This window comes from Cuculus canorus, chromosome 2 (assembly GCF_017976375.1).
Source record: "Cuculus canorus isolate bCucCan1 chromosome 2, bCucCan1.pri, whole genome shotgun sequence".
NCBI lineage: Eukaryota > Metazoa > Chordata > Aves > Cuculiformes > Cuculidae > Cuculus > Cuculus canorus.
In genome coordinates this window covers 98,373,528-98,396,669 of record NC_071402.1, presented here as the reverse complement: position 1 = coordinate 98,396,669, position 23,142 = coordinate 98,373,528, and the positions used below count along the sequence as shown (strand labels likewise).

At 42.0% G+C, this 23,142-nt stretch overlaps 1 protein-coding gene across 8 annotated transcripts in view; it reads left to right on the top strand.

Annotated features, from left to right (window-relative positions):
- The window catches only part of KIAA0319 (KIAA0319 ortholog), a 60,608-nt gene that overhangs the window by 16,749 nt on the left and 20,717 nt on the right, over nt 1-23,142 (top strand). For 5 of the 8 annotated variants that reach the window (XM_054058500.1, XM_054058499.1, XM_054058498.1 and 2 more), the window contains 10 exons: nt 3,114-3,886; nt 11,219-11,402; nt 13,623-13,727; nt 14,379-14,476; nt 14,861-14,948; nt 15,482-15,574; nt 16,170-16,302; nt 18,169-18,397; nt 20,580-20,703; nt 22,383-22,515. In XM_054058500.1, coding sequence (XP_053914475.1) covers nt 3,194-3,886; nt 11,219-11,402; nt 13,623-13,727; nt 14,379-14,476; nt 14,861-14,948; nt 15,482-15,574; nt 16,170-16,302; nt 18,169-18,397; nt 20,580-20,703; nt 22,383-22,515 — 1,880 coding nt within the window. In that variant the 5' untranslated portion in view covers nt 3,114-3,193. Of the gene's footprint in view, nt 1-3,113; nt 3,887-11,218; nt 11,403-12,429; nt 12,490-13,622; nt 13,728-14,378; nt 14,477-14,860; nt 14,949-15,481; nt 15,575-16,169; nt 16,303-18,168; nt 18,398-20,579; nt 20,704-22,382; nt 22,516-23,142 lie in introns of those variants that run through there. The other 3 variants (XM_054058502.1, XM_054058501.1, XM_054058504.1) reach the window with 2 other exon arrangements.

Here is a 23,142-nt window from a genome sequence, read left to right as displayed (position 1 = left end):
TTTCCTCATGGAGGGATATAATAGCTGTACCCATTCATTTACCCTTCTGGTCTCTGACTGCAAATATCCAGTGTCATTAATGTGACAGACAAGCCATCTGTTGAGTGATCCGGTGTGTTCAGATGCTCATCTGTAAATTAGGGGGAGAATGGGCAATGAACTGTTTTTACAGGCCATATCTGATCTGTGGTTTGGGCACATTTGGATTGTGAGCATACCTACAGCAGGATATGCTCACAGGAGGTGCATGTCTTGAGATGTAGGGCTTTTTTTCCCCTTAGCCATTCCCTCCCTTTTTTCCCTTTCTTTTAATAGCACTTAGTTGATGCATCAGTGATAAACAGGAGTTTCATGGAATGAAAACAATACTTGAAGAGGACAGTGGGCCCACTGAACTAACTGGGGAGCTTTGACAGATCCCGGAGCAAGAAGAGAAACATTGTGAAGGCTGCTGTAATACCCAAAAAGCTTTGTAGCTCTTTGTAGATTTAACTAGCATATAATTGGCTCAAGCTTTGTGTTAAGGATTTGCATTAATGTAACTGAGCATTTCGGTTCTTTTGTGTATTTGTTTTCCTCCTCCTCTTGCAGTGCTTAATCTGCAGTCAGCATCCTTACCGAGGCCCAAAAAAGTTCTTTGGTATCTTGGATGTATCCTGTTTAAAGATCTATGAGAGTTCAGGTAAAGGGAAGCACCAAATAACCTAAAAGCAGCCTGCAGGAAAAGAATAAAAACACATTTGTGGTTGTGCAGAGATGTTAGCTGTTGCTAGAGGAAATGATTCAGTGACAATTCAGAGACTGATGATGTTCTCAATAATACGTTTTTTTTCTGGTTTCCAGGACAGTACTTTCTGTAGGCCCTTACTAAAGAGTCTGGAGAATAAATCTTTAGCACCATTTATGACACAAAGTGTGCTTTTCAGAGGTTTATAACTCTGCTGTGGAAATTGGCTCAAGTTTGAAAATTGTACTTCAAGCTCTCTTCTGTGACTGCAGTTCCCACTGGAAGGATGGGATGTCATGCAGAGGGACCTGGACAAGCTGGAGAAGTCAGCCTGTGCGAAGCTCATAATGAGGTTCAACAAGGCCAGGTGCTAGGTCCTACTCCTGGGTAGGGGCAATCCTCGATTTCAGTACAGGATGGGGGATGATGTGATTGACAGCTGCCCTACAGAGAAGGACTTGGGAGTGCTGGTTGATGAGAATGTGTGCTCACAGCCCAGAAGGCCAACCGTATCCTGGGCTGCATCAAAAGAAGCATGGCCAGCAGGTAGAGGGAGGGGATTCTGCCCCTCTATTCCTCTCTTGTGAGACCTCATCTGGAGTACTGTGTCCAGTTCTGGAATCCTCAATGTAAGAAGGATATGGATCTGTTGGAATGGGTCCAGAGGAGGGTTACAAACTTGATCAGAGGGCTGGAGCACCTCCCACACAAGGACAGGCTGAGAGAGTTGGGGGGTTTCCACCTGGAGAAAAGAAGGCCATGGAGATCTTATAGCGACCTTCCAGTACCTGAAGGAGCTACAAGAAAGCTGGGGAGGGACTGTTCACAAAGGCTTGTAGTGATAGGACCAGGGCGGATGGCTATCAATTGAAGGGGGGAAGATTTAGACAAGACTTAAGGAGGAATTTCTTCATGATGGGCTGGCACAGGTTGTCCAGGGAAGCTGTGGATGCCCCATCCCTGGAGGTGTTTAAGGCCAGGTTGGATGGGGCGTTGGGCAGCCTGATTTAGTGGGGCATGTCCCTGCTCATGGCAGGAGGGTTGGAACTGGATGATCTTTAAGGTCCCTTCCAACCCAAACTATTCTATGATTCTATTGAAAAAAAAACAACCCAAACCAACAAACGTATTTTAAGCTTGCTTACATAACTTCCAGAGCCTTATAAAAATTGATTCAATGTGTTGTTATGGTGGTAGGAAAACTAAAAGTTATTTCTTGGTGATACAGCATCAAGAGTCACCAAAATGAGGTAAATGTTACTTGCACAGATGAATAAAATAACCTTGAAACCAGAATGGAACTAGTTTGTTGCTTAAGGAGAGTGGAAGGAGCAGATGCCAAAAAAACAAGAGACAGTCCTAATCTTCCTGTAAGAAAATGCTGCCACACCTTCTATGCTGACATAGCTCAGAGAACTTGAATGTTAAGGATGTGCAATGCAGGGAGAGTCAACTTTGTCTTCTGTTGCTGTGTTAGCCCCACAGTGGTGATAAGTTGTTTTCATTGGTTGAGTTGGCAAGTCTAGTTGAAAACCATGTTATGATGAATATCCTGGTTTTACTCAACTGTTTTTTGAAGCATCATCAGTTTTTTTCAAGTTTCGTTTTGGAGAGAGGAATTCTGAAAGCTGTAATAAAGAGGATAAAACACCTAGAAAAATGTTGAAAACTGAGACATACATTATCTTGAATCTACGCTTGAACACTTCACAGTATGCAGTGTGCTATGAAAGCAATTCTGATGTCATGCAAAAAGATTACAACTTCACTGCAAAGGAAGGAAAGATGCTCTTTACTAGAGCAAGCTCTTGGGATTTCACATGAACCAGTATGTCAAGCAGCAAAAGTTTGAGAATTTGATCCAGCTTTTATTTATTTGATCCAAACAATTGTGTTGATGTGAGGGACTCTTCATGAAGTTCAAATGAGATGGCAGCTTTTTCTCCTATGTATATTTTTGCTGCCTTCTCCCTCAAATGAAACAATGACACATTACAGCACCTTATTTGAATTTTGTTTTAAAACATGGTTTGCTGACTGTGCTACAGGGGTATGGGAGGTACCCCATAATTTATTTTTTGTGTGTGTGTTTCCTGCTGTATTCTTCTTTCTAAGTGTTAGCAACTCATTTTCTGTGAGTTTTGTCTGTATTTGTAGCGAGGGAGTAAGAGGCACTTTGGAAAACCTGTCAAGCTCTTAGACTGCAAAATCCTCTGAAGTACAAATGCTACTGCAAAGGAACATGCTGTTAGTGAAAGCAAATGAGATTGTTTAAGCTGGGTACTGCCTGTTTTTATCTTGTCTCCTCTGATAAGCCATTTTTGGTCACAGTAAATGATATTATGGCTTGGTTTTAATGTTGTGCCTTATGTTGGTGGTGTTTCAGGTTCCAGTTGTGAGCAGTGCAGAGAAGGAGCCACGTACTCAGGTGCAGTAATATCTCCCAACTTAGAAACCACTAAAATTATGCGAGTTCCTCATGCTATGTCAGTGTCTGACTGCATTGCAGCATGTTGTGACCTCTCTGGTTGTGACTTGTCCTGGATGTTTGAACGACGCTGTTACGTTGTGAACTGCCAACACAAAGAGAATTGTGAACCTAAAAAAATTGAAACTGTGAAGTCCTATCTTACTTTTGTGCTGAAGCCTTCTCAGAGGCCAGCCTCGCTGCTAGGATTTGGGCAAGTGATCCCAAGCATGATCCACTCTGTGGGACTCCAGAATGAGCCATCTGAGGAAGTGAGTAGCCTGAAGGATTTGTCTCTGCTTGGTAAAGATCCCAGCCTTGAGGAGATACCTGAATACACTGATGATTATAAAGAGTTGGAGAAGGACCCCTTTCAGGTGAGCATCAAACATGAGCAGAAGGAGAGCACAGATTATGCTGATTGGAGCCTGATGGTGGCAGGTGAAAATGGCTTCAACTCTTCTATGGGAGATGATGGAGATAACCAGGAAAACTTTGCTGAAAGGAAAGGAGGAGTTAGCAAGGTGGAAAGCCTTCTGAATAAAAACAGCTCTGAATTTAACTCTGTCACTGAACACTCCATAGAGAGGTTGTCGTCTGTCACAGAGGTTGCACTGTTCCCTGGGAAGACATTTGAAAGCGAAGCAGCTGTTCAGCCTCTCTCACAACCTGATGATCCTTTGCAAAAAGAGGTATGTTTGCTCCTCAAGAAGCAGGCAGAGTGTGGTGTGGCTGCTTTGCAATTGTTTTGGTTTTCAAATCAAATTACATCATGGCTTTGTACTGTAAATCTCATGCTTAAATGACTTTACAGTCCTGTTACAGTAGAAAAAAGTCTCAAGGGGAGAGGGTTGTCTTAATAAGCAGATGAATCACTAAAGGGCTCTTTTCTATCAGATAATAAGGAGCAGAACTCTTTTTGAGACACTGTGGGGTTTTCTTGGAAGGGTACAAATGAGTGGCCTTGGACCTGGTGTAATAGAAGTGTTACAGTATTATTCCCTTCTGACCCTTGGTGTCTCATTAGAAGTTAGCTGAGCAATACTAGTGGATCTTCTAGGACCCAAAGGCCAACACCAGTAAACACAAGTTTTTCCATCAATAAAATAAAGCCTGTTTTATGGGTTTCATGTTACCAGTGCATAGTGGTGTTACAGATGTAATGGTGCTGGTGCTAATTTATCCTGCTTTTAAAACATGTAAGAGAGGCAAGGTACATGAAGAAAGGACAGTGGTGGGTTTGAACCATGACGTACAGCAGGATAGATGTGATAAGGTGTTTTTGTTCTTGAAATTCTTTTCTCGAGTCTGGCAATATGAAAAATAAGTTAAATACTTAAAACCTAATATAGATACTTAAATAAAATGCAGCTGTTCTCTGTTTATGCCACCCAGCTTGACCAGTTGGGACAGGGTGGGGTCAGTTGGAAAGTTGAAAAAGGCTGCAGAGTTATCGTTTACTGGGTTTGATACACACCCCTGCTAGACTGAAGAGGAAATTAAGCAATATTACCTGAATTGCTCTAAATTCCTCCAGGTTTTGTAACCAGCAACTACCTATTTCTTTCTGTAAAAATGACAATTTATTGCCATTGCTGTAGGGAAGAAAAATAAATGTACATAAGAGAGTTGCACAAATTCTATGGTAACCGAGGTTCTTGGAGAGAATGACTGAAATGGCAAAAGTATGCGTGGAGGGTGGCAAGTTTTAAGATACAATCTGACTCGGATATCGTGGCAGCCTAGAGGTGTGGTGGTTTCTGAGTTCTGCTTTAAGATCTTCTAGATATTCTGAGAACTTCTGGGATTCTTGTGGGGCCTCTGGGAGTGCTGTGAGGAACATGAGTGGTTTCTGCAGCTGGGAGAGGACAGCTAGAAGAGGCTGAGGCCTCTAGCAGCTTCTCACAAGCTCTGCCAGCTGTTCTTGATCAAAGGTGCTTTGCCTTTTTCCGTAGCTGGTTCATGATCCGAGAGGGTGGTGAAACCTTTCAGCAGGTAGAGAGGGAGCCCTAGGAACTCTCCCTGGAGATGGCAATGAGCTGGTCGAGGGTTAATATGGCTGGCAGGCCAACTGTTGTGGGCAATATTAGAGTGTGTCTGCTCCATACTCCCTTATCAGGAAGAAGTAGATGAAGCCTTCAGGCCACTGGGAGAAGCCTTGGTCCTTATGGCAGACTTAAGCCACTCCAGTACCTACTTGGAGGGCAGGTGAGCAGGGCAAAAGCAGTGCAGGAGGTTTCTGAAGTCTGTTGGTGGTAGCTTCAAGAAGTTACTGGACGTGATTGTAGAACTGACAGGAAGAGAGGCTCTACTGGATCTCACTCTTGAAGGCAAGGAGAGATTGGTTAGGGATGTGACCATGAGGTGATGGAGTTCAGGCTCCTGAGAGTGGCGGGAATAAATCAGAAAGCAAGGTCACAGCCATGGGAGAACAACCTTTGGCCTGATGTGGAGTGTGCTTGGAAGAATCTGAAGGAACACTGTCCTGGAGATATGTGAGGACCATGAGAGCAAGTTGCTTTTCAAGGATCACCTCGTACAGGCTCAAGATAGCCCCTAAGTTTTATGATTGAACAAGTTGATCTGGAGTGTATTGGCATGAGTCAAAAGCAATTAGAGTTTGTCTCTATGGTTATGGAAGGATATTTGATAACAGATAAAGTGTTGTTGCAAGTTGAAAGTGGGTATGGCTTCTGCAAGCAGAGTTAACAACAGAAGACTTTTTTTAAAAAAGTATCTACCATGCAGATCTTGAAATGAGCATAAATTAACTGGAGAGTTTATGCAAGAGGCGTAGGTACTGTTTGTTTTCTCTCTTTTTACGCAAAAAGTGCATATAAATGTACATATTAAAAATATGATACCAGAGTGTACTGTCCCTGCTGATAAAACCTATGAGTGACATTCTAACAAAGGACAATGTCCTTACAAAGTTAAAATTAAGGAAACCCAACCACTGCTGTACTAAGCCTATTTCCCATTTTTCTTTCCATCTGCTAGGGAAAACTACAAAGCCACTTTTAGTTACCGCCTGTGCTGTGTGCTGGAAATTAAGCCATGGAGAGAATCTGCAGTAGCTCTGTGAACCACCATGTTTGTGCACTCTGGGTGTGCAGTAAGATTTGAAGCTGCTCCCCACTGTGTTTTGCTGGCAAATGGAAGCCACATTAGCACTATGCTAAGCTTTAGCCAATTGTCAGGATCCCTGCCAACTGAACTGCTTGTGCTTAGAGAAGCCATTCAACTTTGACGTCACCTAAAGTTCATGGCAAACAAAGCTGAGCAAATTTGTTTCCCATCTCTAAGGGATCATGTGAATGAAAGCTAAGATTTCACATCTTGTAGCGGTAACCATATCTATGGATATGCCTACTTTGTTAAATCTCTACTTTGATTTTACTGCCCTAGCCAGAATAGAAAGATTTTGATTTCTCTTCAGGCACTGCCTGTGTAGGTGGGAGCTTATTGTAAACTGAAATAGAGAGAAACCTATTTCTGACTGCCGCACAGTAGAGGCATTCCTGTATGGTCTCGACATTATGCTGACATCATGCCAGCACAGCCATTGAGCTTCTTGTGGAAAGGCTGAGGAATGAGCTTACTTCTTTCATTGAACAAGGCAAAGTTGCAAAACTGTGTAAGTCCTTAGCCCCAGCTAGCAGTGATGCTGAAGAGCTGGTAAGACAGTTGTGGTTAGAAGATGTCCTGTCAGTGCTCTGTTAGCAGAACTGCGGAGGGTTGATGGGATAGCATTGAAAGGCATTCATGAAAAATATTGTGAAATTACTCAAAGGGCTCTCTATTAATGTAGGGAAAGGTAAAGAATCTGAAGAAAGAGAGAGTTTTGAGAAACTGCCAGAGCCTGTGCGTATTTTGTTTCCCAAGTGGGAATCCTTGAAATTTAGACATTCATAGAGAAATGAAGACAATGAGCAGCTTTGGCAAACACCTTTCCCTGGCCTTTCGCAGGTTCAGCTCTAGTCCAGACACATCTCCACTCCCCTCCTGAGCATGTGTGTCATGCTCAGGGGGGTGGCAGATGACATGGGAAGTTGGGATCAGTGCATGGCAGTTTCCTTTTTGCCACTTGTGGCTTCTTTCTCTTTTCTGCCATTGTTCATCCCTTCGTATTTGTTTCCTCTGCTCTGATGTGGGCTTGTCTGTGGGCCTCAGTCCCTTGGGAGGAAGCATTAAGTGCCTTCTTCCAAGAGCATGTCTCCAGCCCTGTGCCCAGTAACGTCCCCTTCCACGTGTTCCCTCTCATGTCACTCCCTCGGGAGTGAGATACCTGTGAAGTATTAATTGTCTTTTTAAAATTCCCAGTTAACTGCTGATCTATTAAGTGAGGTGAGGATTTTCAGGTCTTAGCAGGCTGCAGCTGCTGCTGTTTTAACAATGCAGTGTTTCAAACATTTATTCGATAAATTAGACTTGACCTAATCCTTGAGCTTATTGTTTCTGCAAGAATAATAGTGCAGTTAAAATGCATAAAGCTCTACCTAAAGAAAGCTTAAGATGCCTGACAGAATGTATGTGATGAAGAGCCTTTTAATGTCTGATTAGTATGCCTTCAGAATTGCTGTTTAAGAGTTCAAATGTCATGGAATATCAGAGATGTTCATATCTTCTTTTGACTTTGTTTCAATTTTGAGGCCTGTGAATGTTGAACAGTCCTATTTGGTTAAAAATGCATTGACTTGATTCCTAGTGAATGTGGGAGACCACTGGAAGATGTTTTGATATTTAGATTTACCTCTCAAAACCATGCTAATTTCTTTCTTGAAGTTTGCACTTTGTGTCATACAGGGTGATGGTTTGTTCCTTTGCAGCTCCCAAACATTGTTAGTTGAGATCATACTTACTTGAAATCATAAGACAGATAACTGAATACAGAGAAGGAATGAGAAGCAAACAATTTGAAAGAGCAGAGCGTCACTGCAGAGCTGCTCTCTGTAAGGTTTTCCAGATTAATGAGAAAGAGCAAATGGTACTGCAGTTATGTAGTAGTCATACATGCAAGGGACATCCAGGAAACACTGCTGGGGGAGCAGTCATAAAAAACACAACTCTAGCAGCCCTTGACTCACCATGAATGAGTTGTATTTAGGAGTACTAGAGGAAGATGATTCTTTGAGGTGGAAAGGTGGGTTGCCGTCAGCATGGAGCAGGACAACATGATTTGGCTTGTCCTTCCAATTCATGGAGAGAAAAGAAAGTGCCCCATCTGTGGGATCATCCAAGGATTAGAAGTGGGGAAGGATCCCCTTTGACACAGAATCGCAGAATGGTTTGGGTTGAAAGGGACCTTAAAAGTCATCTATTTCCACCCCTGCTGCCATGGCCAGGGACACCTTCCACTAGATCAGGTTGCTCAAAGCCTCATCCAACCTGCTCTTGAACACCTCTGGGCATGGAGCATCTATGACTTCTCTGGCCAGCCTGTCCCAGTGTCTCACCATTCTCACAGAAAAATCTTTCTTCCTAATATCTAATCTAATTCTTCTCTCTCTCAGCTTAAAACCGTTACCCCTCATCCTATCACTATACTTCCTGATAAAGAGTCCCTCCTCAGCTTTCCTGTAGGACCCTTTTCAGTGCTGTAAGGCTACTATAAGGTCTCCCCAGAACCTTCTTTTCTCTAGGCTGAACGATCCTAGCCATCTCAGCCTGTCTTCTGAGGAGAGGTGCTCCAGCCCTCTGGTCATCTCTGTGGCCTCCTCTGAACTTGCTTTAATCTATGTCCTTGCTGTGCTAAGGACTCTAGAACTAAACACAATACTCCTGATGGGGTCTCACGAGAGTGGAGAAGAGGGGAAGAATCACCTCCCTTGCACTGCTGGTCACACTTCTTTTGATGCAGCCCAGAATGTGGTTGGCTTTCTGGGCTGCAGGCGCACGCTGCCAGCTCATGTTGAGTTTCTCTTTCACCAGCACTCCCAAGTCCTTCTCTTCTGGGCTACTACACTCAATTCATTCTCTGCCTATCCTGTAACTGTGCTTGGGATTGCCCCAACCCAAGTGCAGGACCTTGCACTTGGCGTTGTTGAACTCATCAGGGCCCCCTCTCAAGTCTGTCAAGGTCCCTCTGGATGGCAATCCCTTCCCTCCGGTGTGTTGACTGTACCACACAGCTTGGTGTCATCACCAAACTTGCTAAGGGTGCACTCAATCCCACTGTCCATGTCTGCAACAAAGATGTTAAACAACACAGGTCCCATGCATCTGTTGCCTGCACTGTAACTTTGAGCTTCCTCAGGGAACTGTGTGACTATTCTTTTTCCGTTTGCATTGTGGGTGTGTGCTTGTTTTCTGTTGGAATTCTCAAGAGATTTGTACTCGAACCCTGAGAATTGAAGGATGTGGGCCCTCACATTTGGTATGTTTATTTTGTAACAAGTGGTAGTGGCTGTGTAGGTGGGTACAAGTGAACAAAAAACTCAGGGGAGCTCATACCAACAGAACTGCTTATCCTACTTACTCCCATACAGAATCCTTTTTTTTCCCTTTTCCTTTCAGTTCCCAAGCTGGAATTTACATTGATTTTGCCCTCCATATCTGCTCCATCATGTCTCTCAATAATCGTTTCTGCCTGAGGGCTTCATTTTTGATATTGCCCCCACCCCAGTTATCTGCTGCCTGCTAACATTCTTAGTTCAAGCTATATTTTTGGCTGTGACACTGCTTCAGATGTGACGTTCCACAGGGCACCTTTTTTGCCTGCAGAGTCTTGTTTAGCCTTGCTGATTGAAGAGGTGCTTAATTCCTTTGCAGAAGAGAGTGTCCCAGGAAAGGTATGTTTGAAATGACTTTGTCCCCATCTGTTCTACAAAGCCAGGATGGCTGCTTCTCAGCTGATAGATTGGCAAAGTGCCACAAGAGGAGGAAAACTAGAGAAAGATCAGGAAAGTAGATTTCCCTCAAGTTCAAAAGGCAAAGAAATTCTTTTTTTTGCCAAAGTGTGGTAAAGATGACCTTTTTGGAAGGTGTGGGATGGAGTGAGTATATAAAGGAGACATATCTGGAGGAAAGGGCTTTTGTCAAGGCACAATGCAGGAGAGGGTTGAGGTTCTCCCTGTGCTTCGTAATGTTTCAAGGGTGAAATTCCTGCCCTGGGTCTAGGATTGGCATGCTGAAGGCACTACCTTAGGGGAGCTGCAGTCCCTGATCCTGCTGTCAGTGTTCTGACTATCAGAGAGTTGTTACTATCTGCATATTGAGCAGAGCTGGAGGTGTGACTATAAGGGTGCTTGCATCATCTGTGTTATAAAGCCATCTGGAGGTGCAGCTCTTGGTGTGGTCCCTGGCGTCCTCACAGGGTAGGCAGCCACAGTCCCCAACAATGCTGACACTGTCCCAGCTGCACAGGGATCTTTTCTCTCTGTCCTTGTTGAAGGCAGAGGTGGAGTGCTCTCTGTTTCCCTGCAGCTTGAGAAGCAGCAGTCCATGGCATCACTTCCATGTTCGTGGCTGCATAGGGAGCTTTTCCTCCTGCATCCAAGACAGAGCTGCTCTGATTTCCTAGGGAGGTGACAGACTGACGAGTGAAAGTGGAGAACCAAAAATATGAATTGAAGCTGAGAGCCGGGACTGTTCAGCCTTAAGCAGAGAGAGTTCAGGGGGATTTTATTGATGTGTATATATAACTGTGGCAGGAGTGAAGAAGATGGAGCCAGGCTCTTTTCACTGCTGTGCAGTGACAGGAAAAGAGACAATGGACACAAATTGAAACATGGCCTTAGGTATATTCCGGGTTACCTCATTTCGATGTCCATAGCCTGCACTGTTCTGCATCTGAAACTTGGAAAAAATGAAAAGTGATTAGCATTTCTTACAAAGACTGATGGAAAAGAAAAAAAACCCAGTCCTGCTTTGATAAGTATTCTGTTCATGAAAAAAATCTCCTAGTATCATAAACGAGTAGGCTTGTCCTGCAAGCTGTTTAAAAAAAAAAGCATACGTCTAAATGTAGGAATGTGAAAAATAGCTTACTTATGACAATTCTTTCCCTATAATTTATTTTTCAGGCTGCCACACCTTCTCCTTCTTCAGACAAACTGAATTTCTCCCCAGGTGTGTCAGAGACAACCCAGACCCCCACAATGGCCCCAGAGAATGCCACTGAAGGTGGGATCATGCAACTTCCCACTAATACTGTGTCATCTGAGCCTATGCAGCAATTCACACCACCTGCTACTGCTGCTAAAGCAGGTAATGTTTCAACAGAACAGGAGTTCTGAGGGGTACCTGAAGGCTGGAGAACAGATGGAGATGGCTTTACTACTGTCAGATTTCCAGACTGTTGTTAGTTATGAGCTTGCTTTTTATGCAAATGTAACATCATCCCACTTTAAGCCTGTAGACTACACTAACACTGTAAACTCCAGGCTTCTTAGGCAATTACCTCTGAAGCAAAAATTTGACCAAGACCATCATTAAGACGGGATTATAACTCCGGGGAAATAAAGCAAAGTAAAAAGCAGAGATTAATAGCCTTTTTAAAATGGGTTGATTTATACATACTTGGTGAGAGATATCTGAGGCTTTATGGAGTTTCAGAACAGTCTTTTCTGGTCATACTGTTGTTATTGTTTGATTCCTCAGAACATGGCTCCCTCTCAGAAATTCTCAGAAATTCTTCAGTAAGGTTCCCACTATATATATTTGCCAGGTGTCTAGCAGCAACATAGGTGGGACCTGAGGAAGCTCAGCCCTTAACAGGTGAGAAGCCTGGCCCTTAGCAGAGGAGAACATGGCCTGCTCATCCTGGGAGAAGAAAAAAGTTATGCTTTAATTTCAAAGCTGTGAATAAGCTTATCAGACTTCCAGCTGCAGAGCAAAACTTTTATTTTGAAAAGGACATGCTTAACCACTGTGTCCTCTGTAGTTGTGGTAGAGTCTATGTGTATGTTTGTCTCCTGTCTCTTGCTGAGTTTCCCACCTCCCTGTGCACACAGACAGAGGGTTATAAGGGCCACAAGAAGCACAGATATAAGTTCTTCTGCACTCCTGATGTACTGAGGATATGGAGAGCTAAGCTCTTTGCTTTCTGGTAGAGCAAGTTTGATTCGGGACATTCTTGGCATCTCTGCCGAATGGCAGCCTGCCAGCCAGGATAGCAGTAGGAGGTTATGAAAGAGAGGAGCTATTAGAGATCCCTCTTTAAGGCAATGGATCATCATTACCATTGAATGTTGACTAGGCAGCTCGTCCTCCTCCTTCGCAGGAGGAGGTTGAAGAGGACTCAAAATGGAGCTTGGAAGAGGAAGCTGAAGGGAAGGTTGTGATTTATCTCACTGTAAGTACTGCTTTGTGCAAGGATTGCCTCAAGTTTGTGTGTTCTCACCCCTTGTCTTGGAAGTCTTGGAGACAGTCCCTCCTTCTCTCTTCTAGCCTTTTTATTCCCATGTCATGTGGAGGTCAAAGTATTGACCTCCACTCCACTGGTGTCTAGGACAACTCTCATGAACAATTCTGGAACCTTGGGTGCATTTAAGTAGCAGTGACAGGAGGTGTGCTGTCCATGTGGCTGCTTCACTTCATCTATCCATCTTTAGACCTGTCATCTGACAGTCTTGCTCATCCACTCAGAGTTTCTAATTGGACATTTAGACACAAGTGAATGTTGCCTTTGGAGAATCTTTGTCCTGTGGGTTCCCAGTAATAAAAGGAAGACATTTAAAACCTTTGAAATATAGGTCAATGGGAACCTTTCCTTAAATTGTGCTTGGATATGTTTCTGTTGGGGACTGGATTTGTGGACTTGGCATTTTTGAAAAAGGAGTTTTCACAGATGAAAACTGGGAGGGTGTTGCTGGATGGCAAACAGATAGAATGTGCAGTTCAGCTATAAAATAACGTGTTTGCCCTGGTATACCAGTAGTATTTTTAAAAAGGATACTAAGCTGGACAGTGAGGCATGCCTCACAAGTGCCACACAAACATGGAAGTAGTGCTTCTTGGTGAAAGAATGTGTGATATTAGAGTTCCACTATAAACTATGTTGCTGTACTTGAGGTTTGTTCTGGTGCAGATGGCTTTTTTTTGTCTTCTGTAACTGTGTATTTTTAAATTCCTGCACTTACATCTGGTCTCCAAGAAAAATGCACAATTCTTTATGCAGAGCAATAAAGATATACTTGTGATACACAGGAATAATCAGAATGCTTTTCTCTAAAGCAGAAGTAGGAGAAATGACTTGTTATCTGAGGAAGAAGAAAAATTTTGGTTTGGCAAAAGGTTATGGAGCCATAGTCATGATTACAATAGATTGTTATTTGATTATGTGCTGAGGACTTATTGGTTTTAATTTTCATTTTCTATTCACTGCACAATATCAAATTATACTTGTTTGATTGCAAATAATATTTGAAGATACTAAATTTATATCTATCACATCTGTTAAAACATAGTGTACTCATTCTGTCTTAGATACAGTAAAAGAACTTACTGTGTCTGCTGGAGATAACATACAAGTGATGCTACCCAAAAATGAGGTTGAACTGAATGCCTTTGTTGTCCCGCCACCGCCTACAGGTGAGTTGAATGGCCTTGGTGTGCAAGGAAATGAGCACACTATCAGCCTGTAAATGCAGACAAGTCCTGAGTTAGGTGAACACCTGCACTTTGGGATAAAACTGTCTTTCTCATCTACTACTACATTTTTTCTGGCTCCAACTGCAGAGAAAGTTTCCTTTGTATTTTAGTGTTGGTTTGTTGTTTTTTTGTGGGGGTTTGGGGTTTTTTTTTTAAGTGGCTTTTATATTCAGCACGTGAACTCAGTAGCCAGGTGGCTTAATAGAAAACCTTAATAGAAATAAACCTGAAGATGATGTGGCCCAAGCTATAGCATCTTGCTCTAAAGCAGAGGGGCTGACAAGTAAGTTCTAAATGCAACATTTACCTTAAAACTTCCAGCTTCTGACCTGCAGCAGCAGAGAATGCATATTTTGTAGGTAGTGATGTCAAACACATTCAGTGCACGTGAAGCTTGTGTTTTGAATTACATCCTTGCTGCTTTACCAAGTTACAACACTGGAAGTTTAACATATATTCGTACTGCTTCATAGCAGTCATGATTTCCTACTGTAGCATTTTGGCTGAAGGATTGTGAACTTGAGTTCTTTGCTTCCGCGGCTTATCTTGAAGGCAAAGCTGATTATTCTTATGCTGTGTTATTGATCTTAGAAACAGCCTACACCTACGAGTGGAGCTTGATCAGTCACCCTGCTGACTCTGGTGGCGAAATGGAGCATAGGCACAGCCAGACCCTGAAGCTCTCTCATGTAAGTGAGCTGTAAGTTCAGGCTCATTGTGTTTGTGTGGTCCTTTCACAGGAATCTAGCCTATGGGGAAGGGCACTGATATTCAAGGAATTTGAATAACTATTGGAGTCTCTTCACTTCCATGTGTCATGAAATCTTTGCCGGATTAGAAATGTCTCTTGTAGAGTGCTCTAATAATTTTTACCAGTAAAAATTTCTAAGTGTTTCCTGTGTATTCTCCTCTTCTGGGCAGTGACAAGTAGCCTTTTGTGTATGTGTTTACAAAAGGAGCTCTAGGTTTCGTATATCCAGACTTTTCTGTGTTTACAACATGATTGGCAGATTTATGCATATTGCTTTTGTATAATTCAGCATATAACCCAATTTGTTCTGTGTTTGTCTCAGTTATCAGTGGGACTTTATGCCTTCAAAGTGACAGTTTCAGGTGAAAGTGCATTTGGTGAAGGTTTTGTAAACGTCACAGTCAAACCAGGTAAATCAGTTGGCTAAAATAATGAAATTAATTTCTTCAGAACAAGTAGTTGTATGACACACTTATCTAATAGTCTGTCAGTTACTGTCTGTTAAGTCATGCAGAGATGTTTCATATCTTGATGTCTATAAAACATTTTAGGGAAGTAGGGTTAAGGATCTTGCTTGCTGTATTTAAGAACTCTCTGGTCTTTCATCCTCCTTAGGCAAGGCCCGAGATAGCATCCTGCCACCTTTTATGATCCCCTTCTCCATTGCAACACCAATTAGGTGCTGAACCGACTGTAGCTGCAAGTTGTGGTGCATAGGTCTGATCTGAATTACACCATCTAGAAGTGGCTGTGGCAGAAGACTGCTGCATCAGCGCAGTGCTCTTCAGTAGCCTTTTCTCTCCCTTGTCCAAAAAAGGACAGCAGATGCTGCAAAGCTGTCAGTCCTAGATTTAAATTGCTGGAGACTATAGTGATCTGTAGAATTAATGGGTTACTTTTGCCTGGGCTTTCACTACTTCTCCCTGCTTTGTCTTTCTCGCAGCAGTCAGAGTCAACCAGCCACCTGTTGCCATTGCTTCACCTGAAGTACAAGAAGTTTCTTTGCCTACAACTTCTACTTTCATTGATGGCAGTCGTATGTACTGGACCATTCTGTGTTTCCTTGTACTTTTAATATACTGTTACAATATTACTGTTTGTCAATCACAAGTGAAATTTGTTCTTCTCACTCCACTCAGAGGTTCCCTGAATCATGATTTGTTTTGGAGATTTGAGTCCAGTTATAGATTATTTTAAAAATAAAAAAATGATAAAATGCAGCCTTCCACTTGGGGATAGAGGCTGGTGCATCCAAGCAGCAGCTGCTCTTACAGCTTTGTCGTGTCCTACCCAGGAGGCCTCTGTGCAGGTACATCTGGAGCCGTGGTAGAGAGCTGTCACATAGGGTATGACGAGATGTCATAATTACTGAGAACAAACAAGTTGCAATGTGCAGTCTGATTTTTATCCCTCTCTGTGTCTGCAGAAATTTGCTTTTGTTTGTTTAGATAAATCATGCCAAATGTAACTTGGAATCTGTGGTATAACAGCTACAGTTCATCAACCCTGTTTGAATATGCTTTGAAAGATAGTTGTAGAAAACCAGTTAGGGATCAGTGCATGAAAGACTTCAGTATTCATTCCAGCAATTTCTACAAGAAACTGATCTGTTTTTTCTTTAATGAATGTAGAAAGTGTAGATGATGTGAAGATAGTGAGTTACCACTGGGAGGAAATTAAAGGTCCACTGCGAGAACAGAAGGCATCTGCTGACACACCTGTCTTGCACTTGTCTAACCTTGTTCTTGGAAATTACACTTTCAGGTACCTGTACAGTTACTTTCCTTTGGTGTTTTAACTATTTCTGTGATGTCATGTGAAGTTTGTTTCTCTTTCTCCTCACGTATAGCCCCTCAAACAAAACCCATCATTTTTCTTCTGCCAGCTGTTACCCTTTATCTTGCACAGTGGTGAGACATGGGGAGCAGTTTTATTAAAAAGTCTTTGCAGTGATTTTGTGATACTGGTGTAGTGATGCTTTACGGCACATAGTTATGAATAACAAGGTGTCAGAAATTAAATACCTCCCACTCTCAGCAATAACAACTGTGGCAGAACATATTTAGTTAGTTAGTTAGTTAGTTATCTGTTTCCAGCTTCAAAGTTGGTAAGTGTCCTGTGATGAAAGTCTGCAGTCAGGCTGTGAAAGTTAGCCTCTGAAGGGTAATGGCAGATATCCTGGGAGACTGATCCTTGCAAGGCATTGTTGTGTGCTAATTTTACTAAGAGTCATTCTGTTCTTCTGTTCTTCATAAAACCCTTTGATTTGGTACTGTGTTCATCCATTTATGCATTGCTGAAGCTGGATTTTGTCCATCGAATGGAAGCAATGTTTGTGCTTCTGTGTGCTTTGTTTAAAATCAGAGTTCATTTTCTGAACGTTTTAACTTAAAGCCTAGTCTGCACAGAGGCAGACTTCCCTCTGACCCAGCCTTGGTTGTCTGGCTGACAGGGGGTAACAGCTTATGCATCATGTTTAATATGCACACATATTAAACATGATGCTTTGCATAAGGTTCACCAAAAGTTGCATAACTTCGACTTTCATTCTCTGTTGTTTATTGGAATTGTTCTATATGGTACAGTGGCCGAAATGAGTGTAGGATTTTCTTCTGTAATAAAAAGCGGAAGCTTGCTTACAGGCAATGCTGTATGGGTGTTCCAAACCCTAGGGAACTAAGAAATCACTTGCAATATCTTTGTGCCGTTGTGGGACGCTGAGATACTTCGAAGACAGAACAGTATGTTCAGGCTTGCAGGAAATCAGCTGGTCAACCAAATCCAGTGCTCCAAATACTCATGGATGTGCACTCACTGCAATGGTATGTGTTCCCTAATGACAGAATTATTGAGCACTAGTTTTCTTCCCCCTCAGGTAAGGTTTCAGGAGTGATTGCTTTCCATGTGATCAGCTGTATGCAGTCTTCGAAACAGAGGGGTATTAGAGATGATTTTGGTTAGGACACCGTGGAGAACAGCATTTCATCGTTTTCAGGTGTCTGCAGCAGTTTCATTTTAAGATGATTTGTTGTTGCATTTCTGAGAAGCAGTAGTGTTTTTTCTAAACCCTATACTTTTTTTAGTTTTGTGACTTGACGTTGTCAAAAATTGGAGGTCATTAAGCTCCATTAAATGAAAATTGAAGGTGAGCTCCATTAAAATTAGTAGTAGTGTGTCAGAAAGAAAGAAGTTAGGAACTGCTACTGTGTCATAAGCAGAGCTTCTGAACATTCAGGGTATTTTTGTATACAGGTTTTAACAGGCCTGTTCCAAATGGCTGACGAATGAATTCTGTGGTTTTTAACTATTTAAAAGAATTTGCAGGGGAATTTATTTGAAATTGTTGTTCATTAACTGTAGGGAAGGGGTTTCATCTAGGATCCAGAATAACTAGGCTTTTTTGGTTTTTTTGGCTTAAGTGTTGGAAGCTGTGTTTGTAAACAGTCTTCTGAATTTCTTTCCTACCCTAGCTGAGGGATATGTGTTTCTGAAGCAGAAGTTCTTGCAATCTAATCAGTGGCTCTGTTTTAGGTGGTGTTTGAAAAAGCACCAGAAAAAGCTAACTTTTCAACTTAGGACTTGGCAGATGTCCATCTTAACAGATTTCCAATACTTTTTTCCCTGTTGTAGACTCACAGTGATCGATTCAGATGGAGCAGCTGACTCCACCATTGCATCTCTGACTGTCAACAAACCAGTGGATTACCCACCTATTGCCAATGCAGGACCTAATCAGGCAGTCACCTTGCCCCAGAACTTCATCACGCTGAATGGAAACCAGAGCAGCGATGACCATGAAATTGTCAGCTATGAGTGGTCGCTCAGTCCCAAAAGCAAAGGCAAGGTTGTAGCGATGCAGGTATGTCTATTTTTTCTTGCACAGGATTGGAAAGCTCCTTTATCTTTGCCTCTAACATGAGCAAACACATTCCTAAGTGACTACTCAGAAGTACTGAGATATCTAGAGTGTTGTAGTGTTGTTACTCTTTTTTTTTTTTTTTAACTCTCTGATGTATTAAGCTTCTACTTTAGATACTACTTTTAATTCCTTATCAAATCATTTTTTGTTCCTTGTGGCCATTTCTGATTCCTGCTGTTGTTTTTTCCCTGGTGGTTTAGAAAGACTTCAAGTTCACAGTGTCTGTGCTTTAATCTTAGAGCCTGGTCCACCGGTTTCCATCTTCTGAGACACTGGACATGCTAAAAACTCATTTTGAGAGAATGTAGAGGTAGTCAGGGTTTTCTTATAAGGCTTTCTCCTGGAGAAGGTAGGGCTCAAAAAGAAAGTTAGTTTTCTGAGTGAAAGACAAGTTGATTTTTGGCAGTGTTATTCAGCCATGCTCTGAGGTGGGGTTTTTATGCTCAATAAGATATGGGTTTCCCGTGAAGGGTATTTTTCATAATTATTTTCATGAGTGTATTTTTTTTCTTAAATCTGAGAAAAAGAAATAAAAATTTTCAGTGGACTTGCACTCAGCAAGGAGTTGAAGATTCTTGTAGCTGTATAGGCAGCTGAGGTAATTAATGTCATGAAGCTCGCTGAAACTCAGAAGCCATTTTTTTATGAGATGTAATTTGTGCTATGTTGCAAATGCTTTAGACCTTCAGAACTCTAAAGAGATTGCTTTGTAGATCTGCTTAGGAAAGGAGTAATATTTGTTGCAATTGTATACCATAGAGGCAATTAAAAAATTATGGAAGGGCTTATAGCATAATGGCTCATTTCTGTTCATTTACCAAGACCAACACTTTCCAAAAGAAGCCATGCAACCTGAACTTCTAGGTTTTGAGAACCGTTCAAACTCAAAGCAAACTTCCTGAAAGAAGGAAATGACTGCTTATCGGGGAGCGTAGTCATTGGACGAGAGAGACAATGGTTTTCAGCTGAAAGAGGGGAGATTTAGATTAGATAGAATGAAGAAATGTTTTCCTGTGAGGGTGGTGAGGAGGTTGCCCAGAGAAGTTGCAGATGCCCCGTGCCTGGAGGTGTTTAAGACCAGGCTGGATGAGAGTATGAGCAACCTGATCTAGTGGGAGGTGTCCCTGCCCATGGCAGAGGAGTTGGAAACAGATGATCTTTAAGGTCCCTTCCAACACAAATCAAACTGTGATTCTATATCTAATGGATTCATTGGGTGTTTAATGTGGTAATGCATAGCATTTTACAGTTTCTTTTCAAGAGCCCAGTAATCTTTCTCATGTCCCTAAAGGTGAGGACACTAGTCTTAGGTATCTGCAGTTAGAGTTGACATGTAACAAGTGTGGCAATGTAAGAAGTACATTGCTGGTTAGTTAATCATTTATTGAGTCCCTTACTTCTCATTATCATCTTTATCAACAACATCCCCACACCTCCCAATTATATTGTAATGTGTTACTCCTCATAAGAGAGATGCCACAAGCTTCATTTTATTAGCAAAAGGAGCTGTAGCTAGGCCCAGTGGTTTTATGAGCTTATATAGATATCAAAAAATACTGCTGGAAGGAAGCACATACTCAGACAGAGTTGTCTTATTTAATATGTTTTTTCCATAAGCTTATCTGTCTGGAATCAAGTAAAACTTGGATTTGCATTTAATGTTTTTTATAAGTATTTCTATTTATTACCTTATACAATGTCATGTTTGGTTTTAAAATATCTCTAACGAAATAGAGATAGTTTATATTTTATAAGGAAATAGAGTTGTGGTAATTTCCATCACCATTTAATTTCCTAATTGAGAAAGTTAATGTCCCATGCATTCCATGGTTATTGTTGTTCAGAAATAATGCAGCTGTTAGGCCAACATAATAAATTCAGTTTTACTGTCTATAGATAATTCTCTGGGTTGGTAGGGACAGTTGCTGTAGTGAATACCTTACCTCTGTATGTACATCAAATTTTCTTTTCATTGTCTAAAAGGTGCTTAAACCGCTTGCTCAAACATTGCGTTTATGAATTAGAACAGATTTTTTCTTCACGCTTGCTCTGCAAGACCTTTCATAATCCATAAGCATTTCTGTTTTATCTTACACTCTCTGTCTTTTCAAATGCCACGTAGGGAGTGCGGACGCCGTACCTCCAGTTATCTGCAATGCAGGAAGGAGATTATACGTTTCAGCTGACTGTCACAGACTCTGCAAGGCAGCGGTCCACGGCTGAGGTCACACTGATCGTACAGCCTGGTAAGTCAGCTGCAGGCACATCTGAGTCCCTCAGGGGTAGGTCAGCCTGATGCCTTCACACTGTCCTCAAACACCTCATCTACCTGCATTGTACCAGAGATGGCAGTCTGATTGTCTATTATCCCTGCATCAAGGACTCTTCCACCTCTATTTCCTGTCAAAACAAGCAGTTATACAAGTGCAGCATCATAGAAGTTCCAGCTGGTGATCCTGAGGGCTCACACGAACTTGATTATGTAAGGCAGCCTGCACAGAGATGTGCTTTGAGTGTGCATCTAAAACCTCACATGCAGCTCTCTAGTTTAATAACCTACAAAGTCTGTTTTACAATGCTGTTCTGAGTATCAATCAGTGATTTCCTCAGTTTGTCTTATGGTTTTACAGTTCTCCTTCAGGAATCCTTGTGTAATTTGAATTCTCACCAGAACTGCCTTGTGCATTCTAGGGGGAAGTGTCAAGCACGGAATTTTCCAAAACCACATCTTTCACACTTTTTTTAGATTTGGGAGTTGAGCGATGAGTGGGCCCAAATGGTCCGAGTCTTATAAGATGATTTTTTTTAATGCTTCTTTTATTTTTTTTTTAATGTGATTGCCTGCTACATCCAAAGTGGCTTTTTCTGCGCATCTGAATATCTCACATTCCACCATAGGGCTACACTTTTATCTTCCTATTGTTGTTTATTACACATATTTTGTAGATGACTGCTTCTGGAAAAACTTTACAGTGGACATTTAGTGCAGAATTCAAGAACATTAATAGAAGAACAGCATGTGATGGTGCCTTTTAGTCCTGTTAGAGTATGGAACTAGAAAGATGCTATTGTTGAAGTCATGTTTGAAAACAGAATAAATGCTTATATGTTTATGGGCTAAATCCTCAGAGGTTGTAAATTGTCATTGTGCTGACCTTGAGCAGCAGAAAACCTGGGCCAGTATCTTCTTTGAGGGCAAAGAATATCAATATCCATCTGAGGAGTTTTGAAAGAGATGCAGTGGTGGAACCAGAATACTTCACCGTTCCTTTTATAAACCACTTCATACAATGCATTTAGCATCCTGCAGAATTTCTGGAGTCTGTCTGTGCCTTTAGATATGACTGTGAAAAGGGGATGTACTTGCTGTGGGATTTGGCTTGTTGCAGAGCTGACCTCTCTCACCTAGTATTTTGTGCTAGCTTGTGTGTGTTATACTTATGGTTTATACCTATCAGCCGATAAAAGAGAAGGCTCCAGGGAGACCTTATAGTGGCCTTACAGTACCTGAAGGGAGCCTACATGAAAGCTGGGGAGGGACTTTTTACAAGGGCTTGTTGTGATAGGTTGAGGGGGAATAACTTTAAATTGGAAGGAGGAAGATTTAGATTAGATAGAAGGAAGAAATTCTTCACAATGAGGGTGGTGAGGCACTGGCAGAGGTTGCCCAGGGAGGTTGTGGATGTTCCCTCCCTGGAGGTGTTCAAGGCTCGGTTGGATGGGGCCTTGAGCAGCCTGGTCTGGTGGGAAGTGTCCCTGTGCATGGCAGGGGGGATGGAACTAGCTGATCCATTCCAACTCAAACCATTCTATGATTCTATATCATATTTGTATTATAATATTCTGTGTAAAATCTTTCCTGTGATTGGCAGCTCTTGTCAATGACTGCCTGGAGAATCTCATGCACTAAATGTTGTTTTTACAGAAAATAACAGTCCTCCAGTAGCAGTGGCTGGCCCTGACAAGGAATTGACCTTCCCAGTGGAGAGTGCTACGCTGGATGGAAGCAAAAGCCAAGATGACCAAGGCATTGTCTTCTACCATTGGGAAAATATCAGGTGTCTAGAGATTTTACTAATCCCTAGTGAAACAGAGAACAAAGTGAAAGCGATTGGGTGCCAGAGCCTCTTATGCAATTGTGATGGGTGATGTGCTGTTTGAGAACTGCTTTGACATCTTCCTGCTCTGGTGGTTATGGTGTAAGAGAAAGGAATTTTAAGTTCTACTGGAAAGCTTAGGCAATCTCTGCCTCTGTTTTGCCATGTGTCATTTTGGGGCTTTCTGTTGAAAGTTAAGAGGAAATGACAGGAACTTTCATGTCTCCTTTTAAAAAGCTATTAATGGGCTTGGGTATCCTCCTGTAATGTACCAAGTTATCCCATCAGTGCTGAGAACTAGGGTTTCTTAGTCACTTACTTGTTGAATAACAGAGTAAATTGACAATTTAGTCTGAGCTTCTAGTAGTAGGCCACTAAAACAGTCTTGAACGATGATTGAAAATGTTATACAAAAGTTTGTAATTGTACGTTTATGCGCAAAACTAACTGATCCATATTAAAAGGACAAGGTACTTATCCGTGCAGCTGTCATATCTATGGTACAGGAAGAAGTTTGCTGGCATCCTGTAAAAGTTGTGAGTGGCTCTTGGAGCAACAGCATTTGCATGCTCCCATGAAACAGTGCAG